A 12,565-nucleotide genomic window follows, 5' to 3' on the forward strand; every position below is an offset into this window, starting at 1 on the left:
TAAAGGACTATCTTATCCTATCTCAGGATCCCCTAATGTCTCTCAGGTCACCTATGTTTTAGACATGACCAGCAGGGGGCGCGGATGTGCACTTTTCCTCTGTACTGTACTGGTATTAAGAAAGAGTATCCGGGTCATATCCATAGAAAAACGCCCACTTCTACAGAGGGGGAAAAGCTGGAGTCGCCTGGGTAATTCTAATGGATATCTAGTCCCCCCCCCCCAAACACCTCAGACCCCCTGACAGTGAACAGACACGTTGTCCCGAAGGAACAATGAGGTGCATCGTGCCCGGCTGCAACAACTCCTGCATGTCTGCGCGCTTCCACTCGTTCCCTCTGAGCAATGGCGCTTTGTGTCGCACTTGGCTGCGCTCCGTCCAGCACCCCGTGTTTGGGGTCGACACTGACCTGAAAGTTGTTGGACAGCAGCGGCTGAAGGTGTGCAGTGATCACTTCGTGGCCGCCGACTACAACGGCAGCTACCTGAAGGACGACGCGGTGCCCACCGTGTTCCCGTGGACTGGGATACGGGTGGAGATGCTGTGCCAGTCCGTGGAGGTGGGTTTGCAGGGTGGGCGCGCTGGAAGCTGTAGACTTCTACTGCTGCAGAAGGCCTGTTACTCTCATTCAGCTGCACACAGGACACAGGCTTACAGTACTCTGTGGTCCTGTAGCTGCTTTAGGATGATGTGCAGTGCTGCATTACTCCTTCTGTAATTGTTCTATATATATATATATCTAATATCTAATGTAAGTTAGTTAACCTCTATTTCATAATGAAATCCCTAAAAATAAAATCATATACCACAATTTAACCACTTGGCCTGGATTTGATTAATAATCCCCTTAATTTAATTATTCCTTTCCTAAATTTAATAAGTTGTTCCCTTGAGCAATTTGTTCATGGATGAATTAATTATTCCCTTCATTTAACCAGAATCTTAGTTTTGCTGGTCAACCAGATTGGTGATGCTGGTGATGCTGGTGATGCCAGTCAACCAGATTGGTGATGCTGGTGATGCCAGTCAACCAGATTGGTGATGCCAGTCAACCAGATTGGTGATGCTGGTGATGCCAGTCAACCAGATTGGTGATGCTGGTTAGCCAGCATGGTCTTGCTGGTGATGCTGGTCAACCAGATTGGTGATGCTGGTGATGCTGGTCAACCAGATTGGTGATGCTGGTGATGCCGGTCAACCAGATTGGTGATGCTGGTTAGCCAGCATGGTCTTGCTGGTGATGCTGGTCAACCAGATTGGTGATGCTGGTGATGCTGGTCAACCAGCATGGTCTTGCTGGTGATACTGGTTAACCAGATTGGTGATGCTGGTCGTGCTGGTCATGCTGGTCAACCAGATTGGTGATGCTGGTCTTGCTGGTGATACTGGTCAACCAGATTGGTGATACTGGTCATGCTGGTAATGCTGGTCAACCAGATTGGTGATGCTGGTCTTGCTGGTGATACTGGTCAACCAGATTGGTGATACTGGTCATGCTGGTAATGCTGGTCAACCAGATTGGTGATGCTGGTTAGCCAGCATGGTCTTGCTGGTGATGCTGGTCAACCAGAATGGTGATGCTGATCATGCTTGTCAATCAGCATGGTCTTACTGGTGATGCTGATCAACCAATTGATGATGCTGGTCAACCAGATTGGTGATGCTAACCATGCTGGTCAACCAACTGATGATGCTGGTCAACCAATTGATGATGCTGGTCAACCAGATTGGTGATGCTAACCATGCTGGTCAACCAACTGGTGATGCTGGTTAACCAGACTTGTCATGCTGGCCATGCTGGTCAACCAGATTGGTGATGCTGGTCATGCTGGTCGACCACTATAGTCTTGCTGGTCATGCTGGTGATGCTGGTCATGCTTGGTGAAGCTGCTTCCTGTAATTTAAGTAATTTCCTTTATTAATTAATTCCTCAATTTAATAATTAGATACTCAAATGTAAAAACCTAATTTAACAAGGTCCTGATTTAATTAATCATCCCGGTAATTGTACAATTTGTTCCCCTTATTAAACCGTCGTACCCCTCAATTTAATACATTGATTCTTAATGTAACAATTCCCTTCATTTAACGATCCGTTCTCTGCTGAAAAATCCAGTTTAAGAGCAGCTTTTGCAGGTAGCTGGGTTTGCGTTGACCTAAGCTGGTCTTTGATGATCAGTGTGGTGAAAAGTTTGGTAATCCAGGCAAAAAAAAAAAAAAAACCCAGCTCTTGACCAGCATAGTGTGTGTTGCATCTGATTTTGGTCAAGTTGGTCAACTAGTTTGATGATGCTGGTTAGGCTGATCAACTAGCTTGTTCTTGATGGTCAACCAGCTTGGTGATGCTGGTCATGCTGTTCGACCAGTGGAGTCATGCTGGTCGGTGTTACGTGTCCTCGAAGACACGTCATCGGTCAGCTTGGTGATGCTGGTTATGTTAGTCGGTCAGCTTGGTGATGCTGGTTATGTTGATCGGTCAGCTTGGTGATGCTGGTCATGCTGGTCAGTCAGCTTGGTGATGCTGGTCATGCTGTTTGACCAGTGAAGTCATGCTGATCATGCTGGTCATGCTGTTTGACCAGTGAAGTCATGCTGATCATGCTGGTCGGTCAGCTTGGTGATGCTGGTCATGCTGGTCGGTCAGCTTGGTGATGCTGGTCATGCTGTTTGACCAGTGAAGTCATGCTGGTCGGTCAGCTTGGTGATGCTGGTTATGTTGATCGGTCAGCTTGGTGATGCTGGTCATGCTGGTCAGTCAGCTTGGTGATGCTGGTCATGCTGTTTGACCAGTGAAGTCATGCTCATCATGCTGGTCAGTCAGCTTGGTGATGCTGGTTATGTTGGTCGGTCAGCTTGGTGATGCTGGTCATGCTGGTCGGTCAGCTTGGTGATGCTGGTCATGCTGTTTGACCAGTGAAGTCATGCTGATCATGCTGGTCGGTCAGCTTGGTGATGCTGGTCATGCTGGTCGGTCAGCTGGGTGATGCTGGTCATGCTGTTTGACCAGTGAAGTCATGCTGATCATGCTGGTCGGTCAGCTTGGTGATGCTGGTCATGCTGGTCGGTCAGCTTGGTGATGCTGGTCATGCTGTTTGACCAGTGAAGTCATTCTGATCATGCTGGTCGGTCAGCTTGGTGATGCTGGTTATGTTGGTCGGTCAGCTTGGTGATGCTGGTCATGCTGGTCGGTCAGCTTGGTGATGCTGGTCATGCTGTTTGACCAGTGAAGTCATGCTGATCATGCTGGTCGGTCAGCTTGGTGATGCTGGTCATGCTGTTTGACCAATGAAGTCATTCTGATTATGCTGGTCGGTCAGCTTGGTGATGCTGGTCATGATGGTTGACTAGCTTTTGAACAGGCTTCATTCCCTTGATTTAGACATCCATTCTCAAAGTCGCAAAGTCATCCATCTGTTCAGAGGAAACACTTTCATTAAATTTAGGGAGCGAAAGGAAAAGGAAGGGAACGAAACTGTAAATCTCTCTAAATATCATTTTTCATCATTGATACTTTAGGGGCTCTGTAGTATAGAATTTATTACTATAGCAACTCTTTCAGAAGTATTGATAATTTGCTAATTTATTTATAGTCCATTTGATTAAGCAATGGTCAACCAGCATGGTCTTGCTGGTGATGCTGGTCATGCTGGTCAACCAGAGGGGACAGAGGGGACACTTTCATTAACTTAAGGGAATGAAGGGAAAAGGAAGGGAACTCTCTAAATGTCTCTAAGTATACTTTAGGAGCTCCGTAGTATAGCATGTATTACTATAGCAACTTCCTTTTCTTTCAGAAGTATTAATAATTTACTTATTTATTAATGGTCCATTTGATTAAGCCTAGCAATTTAGCCCTTCTAAAAAGATCCAGTTCAGGACCAGCGTCTGATGCTCCATTCTGGTCTTTAATGGTGAAGGTGGTTGAAATGATGGTCATCCAGGTGAAGACATACCCGGACTAGTTAAGCTGGTTGACCAGTTTAGCGTCTGTTTTTTTATTGGTCATAAAAGGTCACCATGCATCAGCAGGCAAATTAATACTAATCAGTAAGATCATATTTCAGCTCTACCTAAAAAACCACAAACACCAAACCCATCTATCTCAGAGGAAAACTGCTGAGATGGCTCTGAATCCCTCGCTGTAAAGGTGCTGAACTTAAATAACCCTTGGAACAGGAGGAACATATAATAACTCTCCACTATTCCCTAAAAGTATTGTTTAGGTCTTATTAATGGTGGTGGAGATACAAGTATTAATAATAGTAGTTAATAATAGTAATAGTAATAATACACTTATGTATACACTACATGTCCAAATATGTGTGGATACCCCTTCTACTGAATGCATTTAGCTACTTTGCTGTGCAAATAAACACGCACAGCTTGTCTGGTCCCTGTAGTGAAATACTGCCAATAGAATAGGACTCTCTGGAGCAGATCAACATCATGAACCTATTGGTACCATGCTGCCTAATGCCAGGCGTGGGCTAGAGGGGTATAAAGCCCCCCAGCATTGAGCTGTGGAGCAGTGGAAGAACTGTGTTCTCTGGAATGATGATGGTGGAGCTTCATCCAGTACTTATGGGATGAGTGGGGGAGTTGTGAATGAGGTGGGGTGGTGATCATCCAACATCCTGACCTCACTAATGCTCTGATCATTGAATGCAATCAAATCCTCACTGCAGTTCTCCTCCAGAATCTAGTAGAAAGCCTTTTTCAGTGAAGACAGTTACTCCAACAAAAGCAGAATACTCTTTTTTTTTTTTTTTAAATAACCTTGGTTTCAGAAGAAACAATGAACGAGCAGTGTCCTAATACTTTTGTCCATACAGAGTAGTAAAACTACTAATAATATTAATAATATTAGACAAGTAGTTGAATAAGTGAAGTATTTGACACTGTAATCAGTTAAGACTTTGTTTATTATAGCAAATAAAATATATTTGATTAATTATTAATAAAGTATTAATTTAAATATTTGATTAAATAAAAATTGTGAATGTGGCTTGACATCAGATGCACATTAATTGAGCACTTGTGACAAACGCTATGTGGACAAAAGTATTGGGACACCTCATTAATTGTTTCTCCTGCTTTTGTTTGAGTAACTGTCTCTACTGTCCAGAAAAGGCATCCTACTATACTTTGGAGGACAATTGCTGTAAGGATTTGATTGCATTTAGGAGCATTGGTGAGGTCAGAATGTTGAATGATCACCACCCCACCCAATCCCAAAAGTACTGGATGGAGCACCACTATTCATCATTCCAGAGAACACAGTTCTCCCACTGCTCCACAGCTCAATGCTGGGGGGCTTCATACCCCTTTAGCCCACTCTTGGCATTAGGCAGCATGGAACCATTAGGTTCATCAATGTTTATCTGCTCCAGAGAGTCCTATTCTATTGGCTATTGTACTTCTCTACAGGGATTAGACAAGCTGTATGCAACTTAAAGAAGCTGAATACGTTTTTTAGAAGTGGTGTCCACAAATATTTCGACAGTGTATTTAAGTGACATTTAGAAAGTCTGTATGTTCTCTAAATGGATAAAGCAGCGATGTGCTGGTCTGATTTGTAATTAAAGATGTTTCTTATAATATATATATATATATATATATATTTATATTTTATACTATTATTTGTCCATTGCAATTGACTACAAATTGACCTGCCTCCTTAGAAACAGTACGCCTGTCTTTAGAGGTCAGCAGGAGAAGCTCTTTTCAATGCCCTTGATTTCAGAAGAAACAATGAATGAGCAGGTGTCCCAATACTTTTGTCCACATAGTGTATATATGTATGTATGTTCAGTGCAGTTATGACATGTTATGACATATGTGTATATACAGTCATGTGAAACGTTTCTGTTGACAGCAAGGGTTTCCTTGACCTCCCATGACCATCAACTGTGGCCAGAGCATCCTGCAGGTCCTGTGATGACCTACATGAGGCTACTTTACTCATCTTGTGGTTCTTCTGTGCTGGTCTGATTTGTAATTAAAGATGTTTCTAATTTCTGATGTAATTCTTTATTTTAAGGAGACGTCTGACAAAGAAGACAGTCCGATCCCAACCTGCTCTCAAATAAAGGAGGATCCAGCTCATCACGGTGGGTTAAATGTCCATGGAGTCCATGGATCCTGAAGTTCTGAAGTTCTGCCTTAAGGTTATTGAGTATTGTGGTGTGGTGTGGAATAGTGTGTTGTGGTGATGCCCTGGTCACAAACCCTCTTCAGAGCATCTCCATTCTAGACCCGGGGAGCAACACTGTGCATGGTTTTACATTTTTAGTCCTGTACCATCAGACTAATCCGGTCATCTAATTACCAAACCCTTGCAGACCTGAACAGGGTTAATTGTCTTGTAGCTAAGAAGGTAAAACAAATCATCCAGGGCTTCCAGAAATGGATTCAGGTGCCTTAGGCAGGGCCCAAGTGAAGTGATCTTATCGTGTACCACAGTGGATTCAGTGTGGTGGTTAATTCTGTGGTTGGACTGAAATTCAGCTTGTCTTCCACAGCTGTCAAGATCTCTGAAGCAGCAGAAGAAGCCAGCATATTTAAGTAAGTCTGCTTTGGTTCTCAGATACGATTGCAGTATTTTAGTATATATCAGAATATTATGATCACTCCTGGTTTGGAATGAACTCGGCCCGGGTTTCCCAGCTAACACACAACTTCGGCTAATTTCTTAAGCATTGCTACAAAGTTAGCCAAAAGTTGCACTGTATTTCTCAACAACGTTGCCACAACCTCATCATAGGGCTGGGCAGTATGACCAGTATGACCAGATGTGTATCACAGTATTTTTTTGAAAGATTGTGATCACTGTGATTTCATTTATTTATATATTATACTATATATTATTTTTCCAGTGTAATTGACTAGAAACTGACTAACAAACTGCCTCCTTAGAAACAGTATTTTTAGTCTTTAGAGGTCAGCAGTAGCAGGAGAAGCTTTTTTTAATATCCTTGATTTCAGAAGAAACAGCGAATGAGCAGGTGTCCCAATACTTTTGTCCACATAGTGTATATATGTATGTATGTTCAGTGCAGTTATGTCATTTGTTATGACATATGTGTATATACAGTCATGTGAAACGTTTCTGTTGACAGCAAGGGTTTACTTGACCTCCAATGACCTTTTAGGATTTTTGGAGGCTTCTTCACTCACCTCGAGGTTCTGCTCTGCTTCTGCTCTGGTGATCATCTTCACCCCTCACTTCAACTTCAATCAAGAGCAGACCAGACTAAACATCTGAGGTTTAAATAAGACTCCAGACTCCTCTATGTTCTGATCATCTGCAGCTGATGTTCTGCAGCTGACTCTAATTCTGCAAGTTCTGTTGAACTTTTTCCTCACAGGAAAATTATATTTCTATTAATTCCATTTTAGAAATGATAATTAAAGATGTTTCTTCAGTTTTGTGAGTTTAGTAAGATTACCTCCATCTCTCAGTGTTGCTCACATGAAGATCAGACCTCCAGATGTTTAAAAATGTTCAAAAAGACAAAGATTCTCATGGGGTGTCCTAATATTTTCACATGACTGTATGTGTAGATATGAGCCATGATGTCTTTCTTTTTTTAGATAATAAAAATAAGCGAATTCTCCCTGTTTCAGGAGCAGTGAGGTGACCGTGAACACCCAGTGTTTGCTGGAGCTCTTCAAGTGTTGCTCTGTTTGTCTGGTTGAGTGCTGTGTCACCATTGAGGGCACTGAGAAACTTTTTGCAGTCATCCAGGACTGCCAGAGCTGCGGCCATCACAGAGAGTGGAGAAGCCGTCCTACCCTTGCTGAAGAACCTATGGAGACCTTCAGCATAGAGCACGAAGACCCTGAAGATGAGCGAGACCACAAGGATGCCTTGGATGAACACAGGGATGTGTGTACAGCTGCATACCCATTAATAGAACACACGCCAGAGCCTGAGGAGGATATCAAGGTGTGTAGTTATTGTCAGCTAATGGTTTGCATTACATAGAAACATTCAATCAGCAGTTAGAGCACCGGGCTATTATGACAGGGTTGTAGGTTCGATACCCGGGTTCGGCAAGCTGCCACTTTTGGGCCCTTGAGCAAGGCCCTTCACCCTCTCTTCTCCCTGGGTGCCGCAGCAATGGCTGCCCACCACTCCGGACATGTGTGTTCACTGCACGGATGGGTTAAAGGCAGAGGCCAAATTCTATCTGTGTCCAACACTGATGGTGTCTTGTCCTGACCTGTCCCGTCCATGTTTTGCTATGTACCGCAGTGATGCTGCAGTTCCTCATTCAGCCGCTAGATGGCAGTACGGACCACAGCTGCAGAAATCCGTTAACGACAGCGTACAACTTCGCTCCATGTGCTCGGGGGATAAAATAACGCAATGGAAGAGCTGTTCATCTATGTATTGGATGATTTTCAGCCCAAATATGCAGTCAGCCAGTTGGTCAGATCATATGATCCAAATTTTGCGATGCAAGTCCTCATTAAGCCGCTAGATACAAACTCAACGCACAGCTGCAGAAATCTATTAACGCCATGTGTTCGGGGGTAGAATGGCACTACTGTGGTAGTTTGTTTATTTTACTGCAGAATGTGTAAAAAAATGTCTTGTAAGGGAAGCACAGTATAGACTTTTAACACTACTAACCATCTACCCCTCTCGAGAGTGCATCACTCAGCTCAGTACAATGAGTATCAGAATAGCAGAGCTAACCAGCACCATTAGTGACCCTGAGCTCCACAGCGCAGGTGCCTGATAATGATGCATTAGCAAATTTTCCTGGACGGGTTAATATGGAATTAATGATCACTGATAGGTAGCAGCTGATTGGTTCATGTTTACTGTGGAAAATAATTGCTTATTTTCTGTTTAAAAAAATAAATAAAAAACAGGTGTTTAGATTGGATTTCAAGCTATACTGATGTATTAATTGATCTCCAATAAAAGGGCCGAAGACTGTTTAGGTGACACCGGACAAAAAATCCTTACTTTATTTATTTTATTGCATTTATAAATCAATATTTCCGTTTGCATTTTTAAGGAGTTATGTATCCACCTGGAAAATATAAATATAGGATATTGACACCCAATTCCTGTATCAGTGAGTCTTGAATTAGTCATTGCAACAGCTTATTAATGAAATGATTACATTTGTTGACTCTTTAAAATAAAGGTCCTTCAGATGCCTTCATGAAGAAGCAGGTTGGTAATAGAAGTGTATGAACATGGAAAAACCTATACATCCAGTGTTGGATCTTGATACTTTTAAAAGGTCATTCATTCTCACACCTCCTTAATGAAACCAAAAGAGTGTACAGTAAACTTTCATTTAGTAACCATAAGAAGAATGGCTGTTAATGGCTTAAATGTTTTATAGAGACAATAAAATAAATAAAATATTTAAAACCATTAAAGACATAAAAAAAAAAATGCTGAGTCTTTACCAGCCTAACTCCAGGCGTCTAAACTCACTGTCTATTAAACCAATTCACTACACTAGTAATTTAGAGACGGTGGGGAAAACTGAGAATAGAATTTTTGACTCTACTGTATATAATGCAGATGTCTTAAAGCATACATTTGGACTTTATGTGCCATTTTTTATTTATGTGTTCATTTATTTTAATTATTTATTTTTTCAGTTTCTCAGTCAATGTAAAAGTGCCAGAGTTATCTAATAAGTAGTCCCTTTGTAGATTGTGTGTAGTAAGTTTTTTTTTTTATTAAAAATGTAATAAAAGGCTCTGAATTTTATTTAGAAATTGTGCAGCAACCCAGAGGTCCTTTGTTAGAGACCTGATATCTCAGTTTAGCCAGAAACCTAGAGCCCAGAGTCTAGTCTGTCCAGTAGGACAAGAGTTGAGGTACATTCATATTCCAGTCCTCACCTTTTGTCTTAAATCTGACTAGCTGAAGAATCTTGACTTGATCTGCTAAGAAAATGAATGACCGCTAACTCGTCACTGCCCAGATATAACAAATTCAAAAGTATGCTTTTCTTTACCTTCAGACGGTGGTGCTGGTACCTCATCGCCCAAAGTCTAAAGAGGTGTCAATGGATAGAAAACAGACCATCGTGGATCTGAGAAACCAGAAGAAGTCCATCAGAGAAATAGGCCAGATAATGGGCTTGTCCAAGTCAACGGTTGCGTACATCCTGAGGAAGAATGCGAGCACCGGGGACGTGAGTAACAAGAAACGCTCCGGAAGGCCGAAGAAGACGACCGAAGAGGACGACCAAATAATCCTTTCTATCATGACGAAAAATCCTCGAACCCCAGTCCAACAGATCAGGAACACTCTCAAGGAGGTAGGCAGGGAAGTGTCTATGACGACCATCCGCAGAAAACTGCATTTGCTCAACCACACCATTGAAAGTGCTTTCATTCAGAAGGTGACGATGGGGGAGTAACTGTTCTCTCTCCCTCGATCAAGCACTCAAGAATGGTGACTACGGTTCTGTTACGTTAAAGAAAATCCTGGGTTTCTTTTGCCAACAAATGTCTCAACGCATGGGACAGGTTTCCGCCAGACAATTGACTGAAGTGGAAGCAATTCAACAAGCTACAAAGGGTGATGAAGCATCCTGTAATTAGTTTCTAGCTGATGAAGCTTACAAAGGATTATTTATCGCTTTCTAGAGGACATGAGCACTACGAGTTTAATGTTACGAGGCCTTTTTGGGCGTGAAGGGATGCCGTTACTTGCTGAAAGTGACAAGACCCAATAAAATTAAGAATCTGTGGACAGTACAGACCTCATTATCCTCCCCAGGTTCTTCATTAGCCTTTTAGCTGCTTGTCAGGAGGCGGTGTATGAACGAGTCGGGGGGGAATGTGCTGCAGCTGGAGGGTTCCTGGTGTGATCTGCGGGATGCCATGGACGTTGGTCCACTAGAGGTACTAGAGGAGCATTAATGCTAGATGAGTAGTTAGTTATACTGCACTTAAAGACATGTCACTAAACCTCAAGCTGCTGAAAGTCTTGTGTATCCTTCCATCCTTCCTATCCCCCAACATAACGGCTGCACACAATAAAAGGATTTAAAGAAAACACAACAACAACAGGAGATCAGACTGTTTGTACGCCTGTTTGAGTGTTGCATGTTCTTTATGGGGGTGCGTAGATGCTTGTTAGCATGTGAATGTCTTGGGGGTGCTAGATTTCAGCAACAGCAGTACCTTTTGTGCCCGTCTTGCCACTGTATTATAATACATTTAATTAATAAAAAAAAAAGGACGGTGTCTTTACTTTTATCCCACAGATCCATCAAATGTTTAGCGGTGCAACAATAAAGTAGAAAGACAATGATAAAATTTTTAAAAAAAAAAATTTTTTTTAAATAAAAATTTTAGGCCCAAATATCTAGCAAACGTCTTCGTCCTTCCACTGCTTCAAAGTAGTTTAGCCGAGCTGCCAGTGATGACCGCACTAAGCACATGCACACAGGCAGAAAGACACATGAGGTCCGATCTGAGCATTCAGTTCATGTTGCATGCTGACTGATGAATTGGATACATATCCAATCTAGGACAACCTGTAAAAGGCTATGTTCAGACTGCCAGCCCAAATCCCACATTTTGGCATATTAGATTTTATTATCATATACTGATTTTTGCTAGTCTTGATGGCCAAAAAACACATGAAATAATTTTTTTACATTTGAAGGTGGTTTGAAATGCAATTGAAATTGGATTTGTACAGATGTATCCGAGTCTGGACGCTCTGGACGCACTTATCGAAGTGTCAAATCTCGTCAAATCCAGAGTGACGGAAGAGCGGGGATCCAAGAGGAGCTCCACAGGTTGGTTACTGACTACTACGCTGTTACCACAGCAACCCGTGCAAATAAGCTTTTCACAAATTCAGTCTGATCACTTGCAAATAACAGTGCAGATGGTCATCTCATACCAGATCTGATTTGAGAAACAAATCCAAATTACCTGTAGTCTGGGTATAGCCCAAGTGACTTAAATCTGATTCGAATAGATCGGACTTGACATGTCCACACAGCCCTGAAAAAAACAAAAAACAAATCTGATCTGTGTTACATTGAGACATAGCCTGTTAATCTGAACGTAGCCTGATATGCAGATGCCTGAAGATCAGACTGTAAAGACCTAGCATGTCTAACTTAAACTAATTCTCTAAACAAGTAGATTTTAGAGACGGTGGAGAAATTGAGAGCTTTTTGCTGTGTTCAGACTGCAGGCAAATCGGACTAGTTTTCCAAATAAGAAGTAGTGAGAGGACTGTCCGCACTGTTATTTGCAAGTGATCAGATTGAATTTGCATGTCTGGACATCCCAGACGTATCTGCATGGATTGCTATGGTAATGATGTACATGCCAACAAGCTGCTTTAACATGCAGAAGCAAAAGAGATGGCGGTCGCTCTGGATTTAGCGCGTTTGTAGTCTGTTGAAATCCGATTTGAGCAAATCTGATCTGGTTTGGATCAGAGTTGCAAAAAACGGATTTCATGTGATTTTATGCCAAATGCCAAAAATCGGATTTTGGCTGGTAATCTAAACATAGCCTTTGATTATGGCGTCTGTTATGTAGACGTGAATG

The 12,565-nt window shown here is 42.2% G+C and overlaps 1 protein-coding gene across 1 annotated transcript; it reads left to right on the forward strand.

Moving 5' to 3' along the window:
• The first annotated feature begins 153 nt into the window (after positions 1-153).
• Positions 154-11,056, forward strand: LOC140561942 (uncharacterized). The gene is made up of 5 exons (XM_072687221.1): positions 154-560; positions 6,042-6,111; positions 6,523-6,565; positions 7,628-7,949; positions 10,003-11,056. The coding sequence occupies exons 1-5, from the start codon at positions 276-278 to the stop codon at positions 10,402-10,404; spliced, it is 1,122 nt and encodes a 373-aa protein (XP_072543322.1). The 5' UTR covers positions 154-275; the 3' UTR covers positions 10,405-11,056.
• Positions 11,057-12,565: the final 1,509 nt, after the last annotated feature.

This window comes from Salminus brasiliensis, chromosome 9 (genome assembly GCF_030463535.1).
Source record: "Salminus brasiliensis chromosome 9, fSalBra1.hap2, whole genome shotgun sequence".
Classification (NCBI taxonomy): Eukaryota; Metazoa; Chordata; class Actinopteri; order Characiformes; family Bryconidae; genus Salminus; species Salminus brasiliensis.

What these genes read in the sequence shown, in the direction of transcription:
- LOC140561942 (XM_072687221.1), top strand. Translation starts at nt 276, where the DNA reads ATGAGGTGCATCGTGCCCGGCTGCAACAACTCCTGCATGTCTGCGCGC. An exon ending in TGCTGTGCCAGTCCGTGGAG is followed by an intron (nt 561 to 6,041) that starts GTGGGTTTGCAG and finishes CTTTATTTTAAG; the next exon opens with GAGACGTCTGACAAAGAAGA. An exon ending in GAAGAAGCCAGCATATTTAA is followed by an intron (nt 6,566 to 7,627) that starts GTAAGTCTGCTT and finishes TCCCTGTTTCAG; the next exon opens with GAGCAGTGAGGTGACCGTGA.